Raw genomic sequence first — 20,740 nt, 5'->3', positions numbered from 1 at the left:
AATCAATAAGGATATAGTGGCTTCAAAGTATCTGGGGGCATTACATTTGGCAAAAATACTGCATTGGCCTGTGTTATAACTATCAAAATATACAAGAACAAGCTACTTTAAAAAATATTAATAGTTGAGGGATTTGTGTATCAGATCCTCTTGCCTACCCCCCCCCCACCTCCCCGTCTCCCAGTTGTTGGCCTTTGATCCGTCCCCGCTGAGGTGGTAACCAACTTCAGGAAGGCACAGCCCAACCCACTGGCCTGCACACCATGTCCATGCTGTGTGCCTCTCACCTCCCGACTCTCTTCTTGTTGAGACATGAGACATGGTGGGGCCTGCCCAATGCCCACACATGAATAACCCCGGACAACAGGGGATATTAGTCATCTGAGAGGAGACTTTTTACCCAATCCCAAGAGATAGGAGCCAATAGATCATTTCCTCCCTTCCTGCCCCTGGACAAACTACCCTAAGAGGAGGTAGTTTATACAGCTTTTAGAAGGCCTTCTTTTGAGAGCAAGCAACCAGTTGTTCCTGACCCCGAGCAGTGGTCAGTTAGGACACGTGGTCAGTCTGGTAACGTATCACCTCATATTCGTTTCCCCTCCTTCCCTGTCTCCCTCCTCTTTCCCATCATCCCTACGTCCTTGACATTGTATTTCCTAATAAACTAATAAAGTTTTAGATTTGGCCTTAAGACTCTATTTTCTAGAGAATCCAGGATATGACAAATCAGAGGGATGGCACAATCTGTCTATGGGAGAATATTCTTTGTTGTCAGTGTCACTGATACAGTTACTTACATAACAAGTAAACTCTGTGAGGACAATCAATCTTTCCCTCATTTGCAGTTTAATTTTTTGTTTGTCTCTCCATCCAACAGGCTGGCCATCTGGCAAGATGATCTGCGGGTTGACAAGATCTGAAACTCACAAAATCAGGCTAAGCCTCAAGCTTCAGGGCATATCCATTCCTGATTGCTTCAGGAAAAGCCCCAGGATCCAAGGTATTGGGACCCAAAATTGCCTTTCCTTAGGTTTTTGTGCCTCTGGGATAATATTGGTATTTGATCTGTTTTCTTTTGATAGTATTTGAACTTTTCTCTTCTGAGCTCAAGACAGTAAACATTGAACCACATGTCAGTTAAGGATCAACTTTTAGCAGACTTAGAGGTGTGGATGGCAGAAGAGTACCCGACCTAAAATATGTAGAAACCCTCTGTAAATCAATGGAGACACTGAACATTGACAATGAATGTACCTTACCTTTGAAATCAAGAGAAAAAAAATGCTATTTTTTAAAAGACTAAAGTAAATGGAAGGGAATATAACCGACTCTTACCAGGTCCCAGTCTCCAGTGGCCCAGTGACAACAGGGGTGGCTGTTGCAGGGCACCGTGGGCGTGGGCCTTTCCGTCCAGTCACAGAGGCCTCCCGGACAAGTCACGGCTCTCTCCTGAACTCCGCCTCCACAGGACCTGGAACACTGAGGTAGGGCAAGGACACGTTTAGGTAAAAATCACCTGACGACATTTGCAGTGATCAGGGAAGAACTTCTTATTATCATTTTTGTTGTCTACAGAGCTATTAAGAATACCAGTGTCTCTACTGGAATTTGCGCCAGGGTCCTCGTGATGACCGCATAACAGTGATGAAACAAAAATTAAAGAGAGAGAAGGAAATTAATAAAGGGCATTCTGAGGATATGAAGAGGAGAAAAAAAATCAGAAGATGCTACATAGTTCAATGTAAAACAGTATGTCACACAGAAGGAATTCTGGTTAAAAACCTAAATGAGTGGTCATTCCAGAATGGACATCATGCTATTTGCATTCCGACTTCTAGCACAAGTATCTAGAAACCAGAATGTAAAATGTAGGTGTTTTCATTATGATTAGCTCCAACAGTCCAAACAGGGAGCACACATTTGCAACAGAATTTTATTTCCTCTTAAAATGGGATTCAGTCTTCCTTACCTACTACAAAATGCTTTAGAATTAAATTTGTCCATACTTGGAATAGGGGAATTGATGGGTTTGCCCCAGGGTCTGATCCACTGACTGTAATGCTCACAAAAACAAATTTGAGATGACAAGCTGGATTCCTAAAGTGATACAACTCTAAAACACGTCAGGTTTTTGCTCACTAATATAATTTTATAAGATCTACTGTCTCATTTTCCTAAGGTTTCTAGAACGAAATTACATTATCCACTAAGAATCTTTGAAACATAACATAATAAAATTTTAAAAATTAAAAAGAAAGTACTTTTAAAAATCTTAATTATGGTATGGCAACAACAACAACAACAACAAAATAATTATGGTTGGCAACATCTTGCCCATCACATCAGGCACGACGTTGAGTGGTGGTGCCATAGAAAACAGGATAATTACATGCAATAAATGCTTTCTGCTCAATAAAAGAACTATTCTATTGCTTTCACGATATTCCAACTTTGAGAATCAACATGGATTTTTTTGCGTATTTGTTGTTTTTAACCCTATATGAGGAGAGGCGAGGGATTCCCCCATTTGAGATCATCATACCTACACGTGTGCATATATTCAGGGCCACCTGGCCACATAATGTCCAGGAAAGGAGGTGAAGAAAGTACAAACCAGCGGTTCTCCAAGTGTGGTCTCCGGACCAGCGACTTTAGCATCTTCTGGGTACTTGTTAGAAATGCAAAATTCAGGCCCCACCCCAGACCTCAAAATTGGACACTCTGGGGGTGGGATCCAGGCATCTCTGTGTTGACAAACCCTCCAGGTGATTCTGAAGTGTGCTAAAATTTGAGAAGCTCTCCTGTAGAGACATCCCCACAGCAGAAATGCTTCTTCCATGCTGGAAGGCTGGGCTGGCTGACAAAGTGAAGGGGCCCACAATATTCTCATGATGGTAGTCTGCTAGTATGTACAGACAAAGTAGCATCATGAGTAGTCAGGGTAAAGCACCTAAGGGTTCCCAGATTCTCAAAAGCTCCAGCGAAGTACTCAAAATGATTTTTGCGTTTTCCATCTCCCTCAGAGGGTAGTCTTCCAACTGTGTGGTTTGCTCACACAGAGTACAATTTCAGAAAAGAGGGTGGTGGGAGCCCTTCAGGGAACAGCTCCTGGCTGGGGCTCCCAGAACACATCTTTTTCAGAGAGCAGATCTGATGGCTCATCTTTAAAAACCTACAGTTGCATTTCTCTACAAGGCTCCTCTGCAGATTCCTGGATTCTGAAACCTGTCACCAGGCTCATCATACATGGATGGCTTGGAGGCGTAGGTCCAGAGTGTGGGAATAGCAGGCACTTTATGTGCCCTAGAGCTGAGCAGGGAAGGAGGAGAAAGAAGGGACAGTGGTAGCTGCTGCCCCAGAAAGCACCAGGTACTGGCCCAGAGCCTCAGGAATCAGCATGGCTGCTTGACATGTAGACAGGAAGTGGCTTGGGGTGGGGCAGTCTTCTGTAAGCTTTGACACTAACTCTGTATCCTATACTTGCGGTTCACCACCTTCCTTTCCCGAGCAGGTGGAAGGTTTGGTCCCCCCCACCCCAACCCCCACAAACAGTTACTGATTCACTCTTTCTCCTTAGTTCACTCTTTGTTCAATGCCTACTGGGCAAATTGCTACGGTAGAAAGAGCACAGGCACTGGAGTCTGCCTTGTGCTGAAACTGATGTTCCACCATTTATTTTCTAGTTGTGTGAACGCATGTAAATTTCTTAGTCTCTGAATCTCAATTTCTTCACCTATACAATGAAATTAATAAAGCCTATTATTCGGGTTGTTATTCGGTTGTTGTAAATTTCTTAGTCTCTGAATCTCAATTTCTTCACCTATACAATGAAATTAATAAAGCCTATTATTCGGGTTGTTGTGAGAATTAAACCAAGTGTTGTAGGCAAAATGCCTAGCCCACAGACACACTCAAAATATGCTGGGTTCCTTTTTTTTTCTTCTTTCTACCACACATGGATATGGCTGGGAGTAGTTTTTGGGAGCTATTGATGTACTTGCCTATTGGCAAATGAGAAGAACAGTCACTTTCCGTTCATGTGCTGTCGTAGCACAAAGACCTAGCAGAGCCTAGGCCCTCACAAAACAGAGGACAGACACATACAGGCACAAACACACTTCCTTTTATTTGTATAAACAATGATCTGGGCATTGAACTGAGAGGTGGAACTCTAAAATATACTGTGTGTGGAAAGGAGCTGGCCATGACCCCCAGCTCAACTAGGCAGAGGCCTAGCAGAGGTATGTGAGACTCTGCCCTCAATGGCTCTCCTCAGAGTGGTCTGAGTACATTCCCCCAACATGGACCCCAATTGTGCCCAGTATATCCATAGGGATACTGGGTTGTGCTAAAACACTGCATTGTCACAGCTGAAACCACACAACGTAGTCTTTAAGTTGACCTGTTCGGCCTCCTCCATACAGTGCTGGGCCACTGAATGGAGGCCTGTCATTGTCACGATGCACGTGTGGTCTTCCCTGACTTCTAGACTCGCAAGGTAACATAGAGATTCACATTTGCCCGGGTCTGTGGACGATGTATCGGGAGGCCATACCTGGCTCCAGGGCTCCACATGCCACTCCTCACAGGGCTCCATGTTGCAGCTCATGCTCCGTGGGGGACGAATGCCGGCCAGGAACTGGCAGTGAAACGGCCTCAGGCTGCGGTGGTCCCGGCTGTCCACACACTGGATCTCCCGGATCCGGAAGCCCCCGCTGCAGTTTCTGGAACACTGCACGGAGAGGGACACAGGAGGGGATGCCTGGGTCCCTGGCGCCAGGCTTCCATTCCCCTGAATTCCAGGGGGGCTTGCAGGGAGAACCGTGGAGTTCCAAGGCTTCCAGGCACAAAGGAGGGTGAAGTCTAGCTCAAGTGACCTGTTTCCCTCACAGGCCCTGGAGAGGGAGTCACTCAAGCAGCAACCAAAGATGGGGCTGCCCATGTCAGAAAACACAGGTGGGGAGGTCTAAGGACTGGGTGGCAAGTCCCGTTCTGTCACTCACTTGTCATGAGCTCTTGGGCAAGTCACAGAAACATTCTGAGCCTCAGGTGTCATAATTGTAAACTGGGATATAACTGCATCTCCCAGGGCTGTGGTGAAGACCACAGAGCCTGGCGTCGGGTGTCTGCAGGTGCAGGTCTGCCTCAGTGGGCAGCCTGTCCCTCTGGTGTGTAGTCATCCTGGGTGACAAAGGCTGCCCACAAGGGGATGTGTCTGCCAAGCCACACCCATCTCTCCCTCAGAATCCTGCTAAAAACCTGTTTGCTCCGTGACTCTGAAGGCAGGATGGGCTGCCCTTTGTCAAGTGAAGGGCCTATATGAGGGAATTAATTGGAATAACTGCTCAGTGGTTTGACTCATGGGAGTGAGCAAACCCTGTGCTTGTCCCTACCGCCAGCCTTCCTCCCACAGCCAACATCCCCTGCCTTCATCACTGAGAGTTTGCTCAGCACAGGCTCATGGAAAGCCATTACAAGGCCCTCCTCACTGCCCGCCTCCCACATGCCGACAGCTTGCATAGCATCTCCTGCATCCTGCTGGCCCATGTGACAAGGGACAGACTGATGCTCTAATGCTTCCATAAATTGAATGTTTAGCTTCTTAAAAATAAATGACACTTGCCAAAGAGCACCCCCCCCCCACACACACACACAAAACAAATAAAAAACCTCACTTTCCTGGGCACCTGTGTGGCTCAGTTGGTTAAGTGGCTGCCTTCGGCTCAGGTCATGATCCCAGAGTCCTGGGATCAAGCCCCGCATCAGGCTCCCTGCTCAGTGGGGAGTCTGCCTCTCTCTCTCCCTCTGCCCCTCCCCATCGCTCATGCTCTCTCTCTCTCTCTCAAATAAATAAATAAATAAATAAATAAATAAATAAATTTTTTTAAAAACCTCACTTTCCGGCCATTTGGTAAGTACACAAAGTAAAAAGTAACTGTCAGTTTGAAATCAGCCACAGAGCGAATGAGGAAACATGCTAATAATTTCCACACAAAGCAGCCATTCATTTGACAAAACAGATTTCTGGGAAATAGCACGTGATAAAGCAACAGGGCTCTGTATTAGGACAAGGGAATTTTACAAGATGTAAGTATGAAATGAGATTTTATTTTCCTATTTTTCATTTGTTGCTGCAATCTGTTATTTCAAATTTAATTTTCAAATTAGCATTCCCCTTTTGTTATTCATTCAGTGGGAAATGAACTTTATTAATATGCTGAAATAAATAATGGAAGACACTCACTAAACCATGACTTTTCCATTCCATTTTCAAAACAGCCTCTTGTTCAGTTAGCAAGAGAGAAGGGGCAGGATATTAAATCACTCCTAATGCTGTTCTGTTTGTATGCTGAATGCCAATTATTATATTCATTTTCTTACTGCCCTAGAGGACAGTCATTTGGATTCATGTTTTCCTAACCTGGAGCCTGGGGACCAGACTGAGGACAGAAGTCAGACTAGAACAAAAAGCCTGGCCAATGCCCTACTGTGACCAAAAGTGCTCATTTTCCAGTTACCACCTCAGCTCAACTAGTGTGATCTGCAGACCAGATCAAGTTAGAATGAAAAATACCCTTAGCTTATAGGAGCCACTGGAAGAGAAAATGAAATCACAATTCTCCCTTGTGTTGTTTTGATTTACAAAGTCATCCTGATACACGTTCCATGTTGGACTCACATAGGGTGTTCAGTCAAGAATAGTGAAATGCTCGAGCATAGCGTTGGGAGGTCGGTAGACTGCACTCTGGTGTGATCCTGACAGCAAGTGGTTACCTGACTGTGGGTTAACCACCGCTCGTCTCAGCCTCTGTTTCTCCATTGGTGTGGAAAGGTTAAACTAGATGATTAGACTATCCCAACATTCTGGAGTGGTATGAAATATGGGATCGCTGCATTTGTATTCTGTTCTGATTTCAGAATACTTTTCTTGCTTTCTAAGTTGAACCAAATACTAAATTGGGATATAAAAAAATTCTTTTCTGTTCCTTTCCTTATGCTGAACAGTTTCGTAAGACCCTTAAGATTAAATATTTCATTCCAAAAATTCTAAGCTGAACAGCACCAAAATTCATCCTTCCATCTCTTCCCCCATGCCACCCCCACTTCCCTTACAGTTATTGGGTATTTCTATGTTCCAGACTCTATACTCCAATCTAACAGGAGAGGAGAGTTACATAAATGAGTAGAAGGAATAAAGATTACATCGTAAGTTGTTCATGATCTAGTGAGGGCACAATGGAGGAGGTGGGCAATTTCACCTGAAGAGGTCAGGAAAGGTCTAAATGAAGGAGCCAAAGTTTGAGCTGAAGCATATAGGATAAGTAGATGCTCACTCAGCTGACAAATAGGGTGGGGGACATTCAAGATGGAGAGAATGGCATATACAGAGGCACAGTGCTATGAAACAAGACTTGCTTGGGAATAGCAAGCTGGTCAGAATGCTAGGGCAAAGAGTCGGGGTGGGCAGAGGGACGGGCAGGGGCCATCATGGAGAGCCCCATGGTCTGGACATCAGTCCTCACTGGAGTGGTCTTGGGTTCATGCTTCCTGTGGTCCTAAATGTTTCTAATTCATTGTCATTCCTCTATTTTTTAGGGATCCCTTAATCTAAAACCTTCGGGGGTGTTACATGTCTGACAGTTCAGACATACAACAAATTATACCAAGAATAAAATAAATGCTGTGATTTTTAGTCTATAATGACCTTCTTGCTACTCAATGTTTGCTTTCTGGGGACAGAGGATCCCTTATCACATGCAATTCTATGTTTTGACGTCTGCACATTGGACTTTAATATATGTTCCTGGGAACATGTTATATATCAAAGTTGGGGATGGTCTGTATTTAGCAAGAAAGGGGCTCTTTCCCTATGAGTTCATTTCTAAAAATTCAGATCCAAAAAAATGTAGCAATGCCACTGACAATCTGTAAAATCTAATAAACACAAAGGCAAGAAGGAGAATAAGACAGAAAGACTAGCAATATAGGCAAATATATTAGCAAATATTTGAAACCCAAGACCATAAGGAAAGACTGCCACTTTCTCTCACTTTCCAGCAAAAGTCAATGACTGCTGAAATAAAAGTGCAACACGGCCTACGAGGGAAGACAGAACATTCCAAGAAAAAATGTAAAAATGTTTCTGATTCATTTCAGAAATAGTCAAGATCTGTTAAGATTTAACTATGAAAAGGGAAGTGCTCATTCTCAGAAAGCAAATAAAGGGGCTGTCAAATCACCAGTTTACAAAACTTCAGAAGGTGCAGGGATCAAGATGTTCCACTAGGCGGTGAGTGGAGCTGTGGGAGATGCATCGCTTTGGTGTCAAACCCAATGGAAGGCTTTTCAAACCCATTTTGTCACTTCCTGAATTTCCTGCATGACGACACTCCCTCTTTTTTCCTCATAGAAATTTTAATGCTCTGAAATTGGCATGTGTCTTACAACTGATGTACATATTTATTGTATAGTGTTCTCTTTCTTCCTGAAAAGCTGTCATTAATTGGATGACGTGTCCCCCTGTTGATGGTTTCTTAAAATCGGGAGCATTTGGTAACAGCTGTGTGATTGAGCATTCGTGATTTAAACACCCTGAGCTTTCATTTCCTCAGTGGGAATTATAAAGAAGGTCCTAAGCTGGATGAAAATGGAATTGATGATCTAAAGCTCTTGTGTAATGCTAGGCACGTGATAGTATCGGCGAGTGCCAGGGCCCAAGGTAGGTCAACTCCTCCAAAGTTCCTGGACACTTTGAGCACCTTGTCTGCTTAATACTGGGGAGTAGACACCTGCTCCAGCCAGTCCTGTTGACAGAACTTTCTCCAAGGTCACCTGTCTACAGGCTTTCTGCCCTGAATCCAGGAAGCCAGAGGATAGTAAGTACCTAAGAGCAGCCAGTCCTGACTTTTATCTGGAGCTCAAAGTTTGCCCAGGATTTCTTCTGAACAGTCTTTGACCATTTACAAAGCTGTTTCACTAACATTTTCTTTTCTGATCCTTATAACCACTCTATGAGGTAAGTGGAGGCAATATCATCCACTTTACTTCTCAGAGGTGCGAGAAACACAGTTTCTCAGATGAATGCACCAGTGTCATATGCTGGTAATGACATAGCAAGGCTGCCAACCCACACGTGTCCCATCCATCGCCCAGCACCACTTTTAGGATTCAGTTCTGCACAGCCGTCTTCCCAAGCATGCCTCTGGGACAAACCCAAGGACTACAACCTTAACTTTGCTTCAGACAGACTGATGCGTGAAGGGGAAGCAAGCCATCCTGAAAGACTGCTTCTAGACATGGTAAAGGCAGAGGCTTAACACTGAGTCCTATTCTACTCTCACACACAGGGGAACGTGTCCACAGCAGCTGCCTCGGGCTTCATCAGGGAGCCCCATGGTGCTGGAGACAGAAGCCAGTAAAACAAGCACAACTCACAGCCATCACAAAGCGAGAGCATTATTGGCGAGTGACCCAGAGGCCTCAGGGGTGCTACCTGTAGGTTTGGGGCTGGCTGAGGCAGACCCGCAGTCCTATGAGGATTAAGGTGTCTGTGGATGGGGGGCAGAGACTGGGGGGGTAATGCAGAAGATTCAAGGTAAAATTAGAATTCTTCCCTCTGAGAAAGTATCTGTGAAAAGGCAAACCATCAACATGGCAGAATCTAAACCCTCTGGGCATTTAAAGACATTAAAAGGGCCTATGCTCCGACTCTAGGTTTTGGAGGTTTGCCTCTGAGCATGTTTCGAAGTCCTAATAGAACAGTGAAACAAAGAAGGCCCTCAAATCTTTCCTGGTGCATGATTTGGACTTCAGACATCTGTATGAAGTGGTTAATGATGCGGTAGTTAAAAAGGAATTACACTTACTTGTCAAAATTTAAGATAAAATCTAAATTAACATGCCTGGGAAAAATGAAAGTCAGGTGTGTAAGACCCATAATAATAGAAACACAGAAGTCAGGGCAATTGAGGATCAGGGTTTAAGCCACATCTTTGACAAGGTTTATCTAGTATCCTGAGAGAAGAAACAGTTTCTTGAGTGAGAGGAATGGAGTAACTTGGAGGATCCGATTCTGGATGTGGTGGTTATCTCATTCTGGCAGGCCTGGTGATATGGGAGAGCTCCCACGAAACCACCAGAACCAGATGCGCTGCAGGGGGGCATACATAGCCCCGCAGCCCCCCTCTTCCCCCACCCCCCCGTCATGAGAGAGGACACCCAGAGACAGATGGGCCAGCCAAGCCGGGCTTTCCTCAGGAGGTCTGACCCCAGAGAACTGCTTCTGGATCTCTCATGCAGGGTTTTTCACAGGCTAGAATTCCTGGTACTTTTCATGGGAGTGTCTTTTCAAAAGTGTGAATGATTTCGCACATCTGTCCTTTCTTTGAGCTAGACAATTTCCAAGGAAAGGACTATTCCCAGTGATAACAAGGCGGGCCTTTAGGACTGCTCAACGTTTGGCCGGGTCAGGAATATAAAATGTCTCTTGAGATTTTTCTGGATATGGAAGAGAATTTGTAGCAAAGCATTTAGTCTTTGCTGGATCCTGAGTTTGTAAGAAGTTGGAAGAAAAAGAAAGAACTAGCACTCGTTCTTGAAAGAAAAATAGTATGAAAGCAGAAGAAAGGGAGGGTGGCAGGTATCAAAGGGATGTGTGGTAATCTTTCAGGGAGTAACCCTACTGTCCCTCTCTTCCCCAGAATCGGAGCCTTACTTTGGGAGAAGGGGCCTAACGCAGATAAATGATGTTGCACACTCCAGTCTTCCAGATAGGTCTGCCAGAACCAGAGATGTCCAGTGAGACATCTGGTGGTCCTGCTTGTCTGGGAGCAGGAGTTCAATACTGGATGATGCAAGGCTCACCAGCCTCTCCAAACTTCTGGGTAGCTCTTTCTTCTCCCTTCTGTGTCTCAGCTGTCAAGAGAAACTGGCAAACAGAAGGCGCATACATAGCTCTCACCTCTGCACCTCCTCCTGCCGATCAGAGGTCCGCCCCACCACTGACGGGGGTCCTATCCCCCAGCAGCTGGCTCAGCCCCAGGCCAGCTTGGGCCTGGTTAGTGCCCTAAAGCACCAAGGCTAACTAATCCCGAAACTTGATACAGTCTTTCACAAGGGACCCTACAGACAGCACAGCGACATGAGTAACCACAGCCAGATTAGCAGAGAGAGTGTAACCACACTTCAAAAAAGATCAGTACGGGAAATACACATTGAAAGACCGATTTTTTTCTTTCTGTCTCCACTTTCTTTTCATTTGGGGTCTGAGGATGAAAAAGTACGCTTGCTTCCTGAGCAGCTGCTGAGTCATGACTCAACGATACATGTGAGGATGTCTGGTTTTAATTAGAATGCGACATTTAAGTAATTTAGAAACAATGTGGCATGCTGGACCAGCACTCGGTTACACGAATTTAACGTTTTGTTCCAGTTTATCTAGGAAGGGGAAAGGCCAGCAGGTAAAAACGTGGGTTAATAAGAGCCCTGTACATGTTCTAAGGCTGCTGGGTAACTTCGAGAGGGCCTATGGTGATGCCCAGGACTGACTCCTCCAGGTGGTATCAGAGGGAAGGGCAGGAGGGAGGTAGCAAGGGAGGAAGGGAGGAGACACGCCTCCTTCCGCAAGCAAGCGCATGGCAAGGCTGTCCCCCTGGAACCCGCGGAGCCCGGTCACCTACCTTGCTCCACAACCCCACTCTCCAGCTGGTACAAGGACGGAGGTGGCACCTCTTAGCGGGGTCGGGCTTCTGGATGGCGGCACAGTCAGAATCCGTCCCGGTGCTACAGTCCACGCTTCGCCAGTAGGCCCCTAGCCCACAGCTGGTGGAGCACTGTGGCAGGGAGGGGGACAGGACAGAGGCTGAGGGCCGCCTTCTCAGACATCCCCCTGCCACAGCCTGCAGTCAGGCGTTCTCACTCTTGGACGCTCACCTAATCGCCCGCAGGCCTTTCACAGAAATTCCGGCGCTGGGGTCCCGCCCCAGACAAACGAATCCGAATCTCCCTGGGTAGGGCCTGGACATCAATGTAAAAAGAAATGCCCTGGGGGGGGGGGGCGCCTGGGTGGCTCAGTCGGTTAAGTGGCTGCCTTCGGCTCAGGTCATGATCCCAGGGTCCTGGGATCAAGCCCCATGTCCGGCTCCCTGCTTGGCAGGGAGCCTGCTTCTCCCTCTGCCTCTGCTCCCCCTGCTTATGCTCTCTCTGTCAAATGAATAAATAAAATCTTAAAAAGAAAAAAGAAATGCCCCAGGTGATTCTAATAAACAGCCTGCGATGAGAATCCCTGATCAGCGCGTGAGAAGAAAAGCAAGGGGAAATTTGCTTCTCTTTAAAAATCATCCTGGCCGGAATGTCTGGGGGCTGCAGGCCGACTGCCTGCTGCACTTCTTATCAGTGCTGTCAATCAGTGCATAGGGGGTGTCAGATCCACGCATCTGCCTGTCAGAACACCGCAATGACCTTATGTCACTTCCTCCTCTCCACGACAAACCCGTGGGTAGACTGGGATTGTCACTGTGCAGAATAAACCCCATGAGGCTTGGAGAGCTGGCTTGACCAAGGAGTAAGCCTGGGGCTCTCTGCCTCCAAAACACCATACGCTATCTGTTAGAGCAGTTCCTCTAGAACTTCAGCGTCCGTAGGCGTCACCTGGGCACCTTGCTAAATGCAGGGGCTGAGTCAGCAGGTCTGGGGTGGAGCTGCAGATTCTGCATCTCTAACCAGCTCCCAGGTGCGGCCGACACCGTGGATCCTCAGACCGTGCTCTGGGGCTAGAAAGACGTTACAACGTGGTACTTTTCACCACTTGCCCTGCTGGTAACGCTGGTAACGTACAGCCCTTTCCTCACATGATGTTGTTATTTATTTGGAATTCTTGAATACCTCAGGTTTAGCATGGGGTCACCTTGAAAACTACCCACCCTGCCAATTTCCTTTATTCTATGTGCTTCATTCTTTCATTCAGCTGATTTTTCTTGCATCCCTTCTTCCCCGCCCACCTTCAGAAGGAGGGGTTCTTTTGTACACAGGTAAAACACAGCCCTGGGCTTATAAAAGAAAGTGTAGAAATTCCATCCAGGACATCTTTGAAAGCTCCTTTTGATGAGTTGTAAATAAAAACCAGCCTTACATTTCTCTTGCTCTGCTATTTCATCCTCCATATAATTTCATGTGTCACGTTATGCAAGCTCTTGTGTTGGATGTATGTGTGACAACACAGACTCTAGGTAGATGAGTCCACTACAGAATCATAGAATCATAGAATGGAAATGATGACCTAGAACACAGCCTAGGTCATCATTTTTCCAACTGGCTCAATTAGGGAGGTAATGTCTCCTCCGGCTTAAAGTTCTTTAGGATTTGGCTTCTACCTAAGTCCCTAGCACTTTCTCTGTTGTGCTGCATCATGCAGATGTATGATAGAGTATGGACCACTGTCATAGGCTGATGGCACTGGTGGCCCACACGGGACACACCATGCTCTCTCTCTGCAATAGGACTTGGCAGCTTTTCTCATCAAGCAGTAGGATATATTCCCCTAGCTGAATCAAGGCTGTTCTTGTGACCTTTTTTGGCCAATAAAATGCAGTGGCTGATGTACCAGTTCTCAAGGGGACATGCTAGTTTCAATTCTCTATCTTGGACCCCTCTCTCTGCCATGAGAATGAAACCAGGCTAGCCAGCTGGAGGATGAGAGCTCGTGTGAAATAGAACTGGGTGACCCAGCTGAGGCCACCTGAGACCAGCCAGCCTGCAGCCGACCCTCTAACGGATGCATGGCAACTGAAGCTGAGATCTGCTGAGCTCAGCCCCGCTCAGCAGAACCTCCCAGATGATCCACAGACTCATGAACAAAACTCTGAGGTTTTGTGGTGGTTTGTCATCTAGCATTATTGTAGCAATAGGCAACAGATACAACCACATAACAGGTACCTTTCCTACATTTTCTCTAGCCTTCTGAGACTCGGGGTACAATTAAAATTCTGCAGTTAGCTAATGGTGTGATCTTTTGCAGTTTCCTAACTCCCTAGCCTATAAAACTGGTGGTAACATTAGGACCACAGAGATTCATGCACATGGTCAGGACTCTACAAATGTTACCTATTAAACACAACACAGCTGCGAGGTCAGCATTGTGAGTCCCACTTTCTGGGTATCTGGGGCCCAGAGATAGAAGCCACGTTCAAGGCTACATCGTGTCTGTTGTTAATTTCATATCATGACAGAGAGAAAAATGTATTTGCCCAAACCCAGGAAAGGACCTAGTGAGGTGGAATTCCCAGGCTAGCGATAACCTGGTAAATCTCAAGTGGTGTCTAGGACTCTTTGTACCGTATTTGTGGGGCAAATAAATGCATGTTGTCTCTGGGGCTCTGACTTAGTCCTGCCAGATTCAGATCCCGTGAGCAGACATTTAATTCCTTTTGACAGTTTCTACGGAGGCAGCCAACAACAGCGCAAAGGGAAAGCTGACAGAGGGAAAAGCATGGAGCACAGTGGAAGTGAGATGGGGTTCCATCAACCGTCACTTGTATTAGTTTCAAACTGGGAGTGAGGGATGAGACAAGGAAGGGGGACCCTGAGGAGGTGGAAGGACTTCACTTTGTCCTGGAAACCTTCATCCTTGTTAGGTTTGCTAGCGGCCCTGTGGCCACCGTTGTACCAGGGTAAGGAGCAGGTTTGGGATGTTCAGAACCGGAACTAACAAGGAGGGCTGCATCGGAATCACGTGAGAACAGCCGTGAACGGCTCTGGAAAATCGTTCTGTCACTTCAGTTCACACAACTGCACAGCTGGCGTGTAACGACCGGCCCTGGGGATCTGACTGGATGATGGGGCAATTCAGTGAGACGTGATTTTCTGACCACATAAGAGCCACACCATGCACGCGGCATAGCACCTAGGTTTTCTGCTTGTAAACAGATACCAGAGCAAACACTTACTGGGTGCTTCCTATGTGCCCCATACTCTCCTGAGTACCTTACACATAGTTACTACTTTTACCCCCTACTGATCTTTGAGTCGGGCATTGTCACTGTCCTCCTTACACAGATGAGGAACCTGGGTATGTGAGGACACAGACAGTGAGTGGCTGAGCAGGATTCCGGCCCAGAAAGTCTGGTTTCAAGCTTTATGTCTTTTTATAGTGTTAACTTGGTCTTTATATCCATTCTTTAATTTTTGAAGTCACAATCTGAGGAACGTGTTGTGTACAACAGGGAGCCTGAACAGCCCTTCCACACAGGACAGAAAGCGGGAGGACACAGTTCAGAGCGATTTGGGGTCAAATGATAAGGCGCTTTAGAAATGACTTCCAATCTTAGAGATCAGGAGAGGCTTTCTGGAGGAAGCAGCTCAAAGTTTGGTCCTGAAGAACAGGGCAGGATTCACAAGGGCAGAGGAGGAGGGGAAGGCACTTCAAGGCAGAGGGAACAACGTAAACAGACTGAGCAGGGCAGGAGGCTTAGGGGAAACTGAGCAGTTTCGATCTGCTGAAGCTGAAGATAGTGAGGCAGAGGGGAGGCAAGTAAGGCTGTTGAACCGTCTGAGTCGGTTTATCTGAACAATGAAGAGACAGGAAAGATTTGTGAGCAGGAGTCTGGAATGATTAGCATATTCCTTCCAAAGACTAACTTGGCAATTTTACGTCTCTTGTGATGATGTGTGGAAAGTGCTGCTGAGGGGAGAGGCTGGAGGTGCGCAGACCAGCGAGGAGCCGAGAGCAGTGACTGAGGCTCCTCCTTTCTTGACTATTGGGCCACTACTGGCATCGGACTGGACGATTCTTCCTTCTAAGAGACCTCCCTGAATGTCACGGGGTTTTATCATCTTCGGCTCTCAGACAGTCAGTGTGGGTAGTGGCCCCCGCCCCCCATCACAGGAACAAACAAAAACATCCCACTCTTTTCCACGTGCCTCCCGCCATTAGACTGGAAGCCACTGGCCCCAAACGAACAAGAAATAAAGAGGAGATGACAGAGATGATGAGGTGACACCGACTGGAAAAACTGTCCAGGTTTTTATAGGGCGCTTGGGGAAGACTGGTATCAATGGGGTGACTGAGAGGCCATCCTAAAGAAACAGCTTCAGAAATGGACAGAATAAAAAAGTCACAGGACAGCGGGAAAACCAAAGTTTTCATTCTGAGTCCTGATCCTCTCTGACAATTCTGTGTATTAAAGATTTTGTCTCAAAAGATGTATAAAGGGGGCAGGCAACCAAACCCTATCACAAAGGGAGTTTCTGCCAAATGTTGAACTCTCTTCTCATAATATCCTTTGCAGCTCCGAAAAGCTGCAGTGTGGACCAAGTCCCCTTTTCTAGTCAAGCTACCCGGAATTAACAGCTCTCCGTGGCTTTACCCTGGTTGCCAAATTTTTGGTGAGCTATGATGTATTCTGTCGGACAGTTTATTTCTGTCAAAGACAAATGATCACATTTGCGGTAAGTCAAGGGTAGCTTGATTTACTACGATCAAAATGTATCAATTGACTTCTGGCCTCTATGATCATCTGAGCAAATATATACTTTTATTTTGATTTAACTTACAGGTACACCTCACTTTACTCAGAGATAATGTGTTTTTTACAAATGGAATAGAGTGGAGTTAGAAAGTTCATCATCCAACTGACAATTGTGTCTTTAGACAAGTCACTTGACTGCCACAAATTTTATTTTCTCTATTTGCCAATTGGCATAAATGAGACCTTACCTGCTCCTCGGGACTGTCAAAAGGAGAAAACAAGAGCTAGATGTGAAAGTGGTTTGGAAATTAACATGCTTTATAAATTAAATGTACTGTAGTTATATTAGCTGCAAATACTTCATTTCTCTTTGGCCAGGGAGAGAAGTCATGAATCGTCACAAAAATGCTGACTAATTTGAACATGTGATTATTTTGCCACAAAGTCCTCCTTTGAGTTGTCAAATTATTTTAACAAGTTCATAGATCGTGTGTTCAAAATTCAAACGGGTGAAAATGATTTTGATGCTTCAAAGGACATTAATTAGTTCTAGAAATGGAAAAACAAGTATTTAGCCAAATTTCTGAAGCTTGAAAACAGGGGCCAACATTCTGTCGTCATATTTATTCTCTTCTTCTTCCATATTCTAATTCTTTTAATGAGCCAAAATGATTTTTTTCATGCAAGTACTCAAACAGACCAACAAGAAAAGAAAACCATTGCTAACCCTGAGTTAGAGAAGGCATTTAAGGAACTTTATCTTCAATTCCCACTCCAATTAGGATTACCTGACAGATCTAGGGTCCCAACATCAGCTTTGTGAGTGAAGTGCCACCTCAGGCCCTTTCAGCCGCTCCTCAGCGGTTCGAAGCTGGGGGTGTGTTGTGGGTGGTCTACACCAGTGCCACCACTCCGTAGGTAAGAAGCGGCTTCCGAAACACGGACTGAGCTCTCCGCTCTCTCACAGCTGGCTCGCCCAGCCTCCTTAGTTCAGAGTTCTTTTCACTTTATCGTACCGTATTTGTCCTCCCTCCCCAGAGATTTTTAATTTTCCCTCTCTCCTTTTTGGAGTTAGGGAGGAGAGGAGGGGGGTGAGGGCATGGGCCTGACTGCTTCATGTTTCTTCTACATTGGGCTAGATCTTATACAAGCCCATTTTGAAATCTGCGCAAGAATGCAAGAGCCCTAGCTATTTCCCTACAGAGTCGGGCATGGGGTGAGAAATGGAGCTCCTACCTCACTCCAGTTTCCAGCAATCCAGTATGCAGCGCCGCCGCCGCCTGTTGAGAGCTTCTTGTAATCCGAAGCATTGAGCAAAAACCCCTCAGCGATCAGACTTGTAGCATCTTCCTCGGTCAGGACTGGTCCGGAACCCTGCGTTAGATTGGCGTTGTTTGGAAGTTCTGGAGGGTTATGGCGGACGGTGTGTTCTGTCGGTGCTGGCCGGCGGTCTCCTCCCAGAGGGAATGGAGTGTTCGCTGGCTTTTCAGTGACCATCCCCTCAGCGCCAGGCACACCATTTTTGAGAGTAGCAGGCCTTTGGCTGGGCAGCAGACCTTCCATCGCTGTGCTGAAGGGCGCCCAGAGATAAGGTGTTGGTGGAGGCCCAAAGGGCATTTCCGTACTTCTCACCACGGAAGCATCATTTCCAGCTACTCTGATTTTGGTCCATGTTACGGAGTTGTTTTCATTTTTGTTCTCAGACTGTTCACCGTCTTCCCCTGAGCCACTATGAATCTCTATCCCTGGCACTTTGGTCAAGGTATCGTAAAATGGAGTCACCTGCCATGTCACAGGCTTGCCGGAAGAGGGCAAATCAGCACCAGTCACTGTCATGGTGAAAAGGTCTCCCTGTGAGGTAGGAGCAGTGTCTGAATTGGGAACATTCTCTTCATTTGGCTGGATACTCAAAGCCCAGGAAGTGAGGATGGGCTGGGAAGTACTTCCGGTGGAAAGGACATAATTGGAGCGCGGTTCAGTTTGGTGTGAACTATTCTGCCACCGTTTGGCACCCAGGTCTCCTCGTCCGGGGGCTGTGGTAGGACTGGGGCTGCTGACGGCCCGAGTGCTTGTGCTCACAGGCCTGGGCACCGTGGGCGTGCTCAGTGTTCTGGGACTGGGTGGAGTTGGAGGGATGGGTTTCAGGAGGTCCGGCTCAGATGTTGGGAGCTTTTTCCCACTGGGAATCGTGCCTTTGTGGGGTTTCAGAACTCTTCGGCCAGAAGGGCATTGCTGGAGGCCACAAAGAGCTCGGCTGTTGGGTTTCCTTGTCACATCGCAAGGTTCGTCATGGTTCTTGGCACACGTAACACTGCGGATCCGCACTCCACCGCCGCAGGAAACAGAACACTGGAAAAGAGAGACAGCTGTTAGATTCATGGGAAAGGTGCACTGGTTCTCATGCTCAGGTTTACAACAGGTGAGAACAGTCCCGATGGAAATGGAGCTGGGCAGCCGAACTTGTTTTCTTCCATCTTTGTATCTGGTTTCTGAGCAACTTTAGTTCTCCAAGGAAATATGTATCTCCTGGAGACCAGATGGGGCTCAGGACCAACTGTTTAGTCTTCGCAAACTGAATATACAAACCACGACATAGTAAAACTGAAGTCTCCCTGGGCTCTGAACACAGGACAGAAAATTCACAGGAAGTGCAATGATGTATACGAGTTCCATACTCTTTTTAAGAGATGGTAAAATTATCTTTCCTAGGGTTGTGATGCTGTTAAATTAACACAAACTGCTTACATATTTTCTGGAGTCTATTAAGTTGGTTATAACAAACCTTCCCTTTATATTTAAAAAACACCCAATGTAACTGACAGAGTCTCACCCAGGCACACTGGCTCCATGTCCACTTGCCTATGTCAGGTGGAATCAAATTAAAAGCTGCTAGACAACCATCATACTCACACCTGTATACAGATCCAGGACCTATTCTGAAATTTAAAGGTGGGGAATTAATCGAAGTAGAGAGATACCCTTTCCAAAGAGTGAGTCCCACAGCATGGTGCCAGTATGAGGGGCCATGGCTGGTACCACCCCCCGCCATGTTCCCTCCACATTCTGTAGGGCATGCCAAGCACAGGTAGCTAGAGCACTTTTGGAGGAATCCTAACAGGATGGTCTTTCCTCAGGATTCATGGTAAAGAATCATTATTTCCTCAGTCTCAGCAGCTGCAAACTACATGTACTCGCTACATCACACTAAATTTCTAGATGTTTTGAAAAATCTGTACTTTTACCAGACAGCTCTATGTGCCTTTTCTTTCCAATTTTAAGTCAGCCACCAAATGTATTGCACTTGAATATGAACCTCCAGTGGTCTTCACAGGCTGTTTCACATTTGTCTGGCTTATATTCCTGACCTCAAAGCGGGTTTTTTGAGGACGGGGATTGCATAATGCTTGGCAGATTTCCAAGGGCTCATAGCCACAGTTCTGTGTGATACTGACGATGGCCCTGTGAGATTTACAAGGCAGGAATTAGGATTCTGCCTTCCACAGGAGAGGGAGCTGAGGCTCAGGGACTTGCTTGAAAGGCTACAAGTCGGTGGAGGAGTAAAATCAGATTTCACAGCCTCCACGAAATCTAGTGCAACACACTGACAGGTAGCCATCCACTGATTTCCGCTCTTGACCACGAACTCTCAATTTCCTAAAAAGCTACCCAAAGGCAGGAACTAGTTCTTACTCATAACTGAATTCTAGGATAGTTTTTGGGACACAGCGATCACCTGATACACATTTATTAAGTGACTATTTCACCTGGAAAAAAAAATCGGGAATGGGAAAATTCTGTGAGCTTATGCATTTTTTGGCTTAAGTTTCTTGCCTTCTTGAGTCCTATTTTTAATTTCCTCTGTGTAGGAAAATAATGTGGATGTATAAAACTCCCCCTTTATTTTGTTCCAGTCAAGTATCATTTCTCCCTGATGTCTGCTAGCTCTGGGAAAGCAGATCCTTTGAAAAGCAGGAGAAGCTTGTCAGCACAGGAGACCGTGCAGCTGAGAGCACACTCAGCTGCGGATCTGGGGCCACCTCAGTTTGAAACCTGGCAAGGGCAGCCCAGAGCCTTTTACTTTCCTGGTTTGCTACAGTATTTCTGCCTTCTTCTGTGCGAAGGTGCCTTAAAGTGCTGTCTGCTTCGTCCTCCTCACTGGCTCTCCACTTGTTACATTCTAATCCCAACCCCTTGAGTTTTCAAATCTCCACTTTGGAAAAATGATCCATTCAATCAAATACCCTTCACGTAGGTCCGAACACATTTCTGCACTGCTT

The 20,740-nt window shown here is 46.3% G+C and overlaps 1 protein-coding gene across 6 annotated transcripts in view; it reads right to left on the bottom strand.

Moving 5' to 3' along the window:
- ADAMTS12 (ADAM metallopeptidase with thrombospondin type 1 motif 12) overlaps positions 1 to 20,740 on the bottom strand; it is a 298,365-nt gene that overhangs the window by 13,433 nt on the left and 264,192 nt on the right. For 5 of the 6 annotated variants that reach the window (XM_027605495.2, XM_027605491.2, XM_027605492.2 and 2 more), the window contains 4 exons: positions 17,700 to 18,812; positions 11,679 to 11,831; positions 4,556 to 4,732; positions 1,336 to 1,479 (listed from right to left, as the gene is read on the bottom strand). In XM_027605495.2, the coding sequence (XP_027461296.2) occupies positions 1,336 to 1,479; positions 4,556 to 4,732; positions 11,679 to 11,831; positions 17,700 to 18,812 (1,587 nt within the window). The remainder of the gene's footprint in view (positions 1 to 1,335; positions 1,480 to 4,555; positions 4,733 to 11,678; positions 11,832 to 17,699; positions 18,813 to 20,740) is intronic. The other variant, XM_027605493.2, reaches the window with a different exon arrangement.

The sequence above is a fragment of the Zalophus californianus genome, chromosome 5 (assembly GCF_009762305.2).
Source record: "Zalophus californianus isolate mZalCal1 chromosome 5, mZalCal1.pri.v2, whole genome shotgun sequence".
Classification (NCBI taxonomy): Eukaryota; Metazoa; Chordata; class Mammalia; order Carnivora; family Otariidae; genus Zalophus; species Zalophus californianus.
The sequence above is the reverse complement of the archived record's forward strand: the minus strand, read 5'-3'. Positions and strand labels throughout refer to the sequence as shown.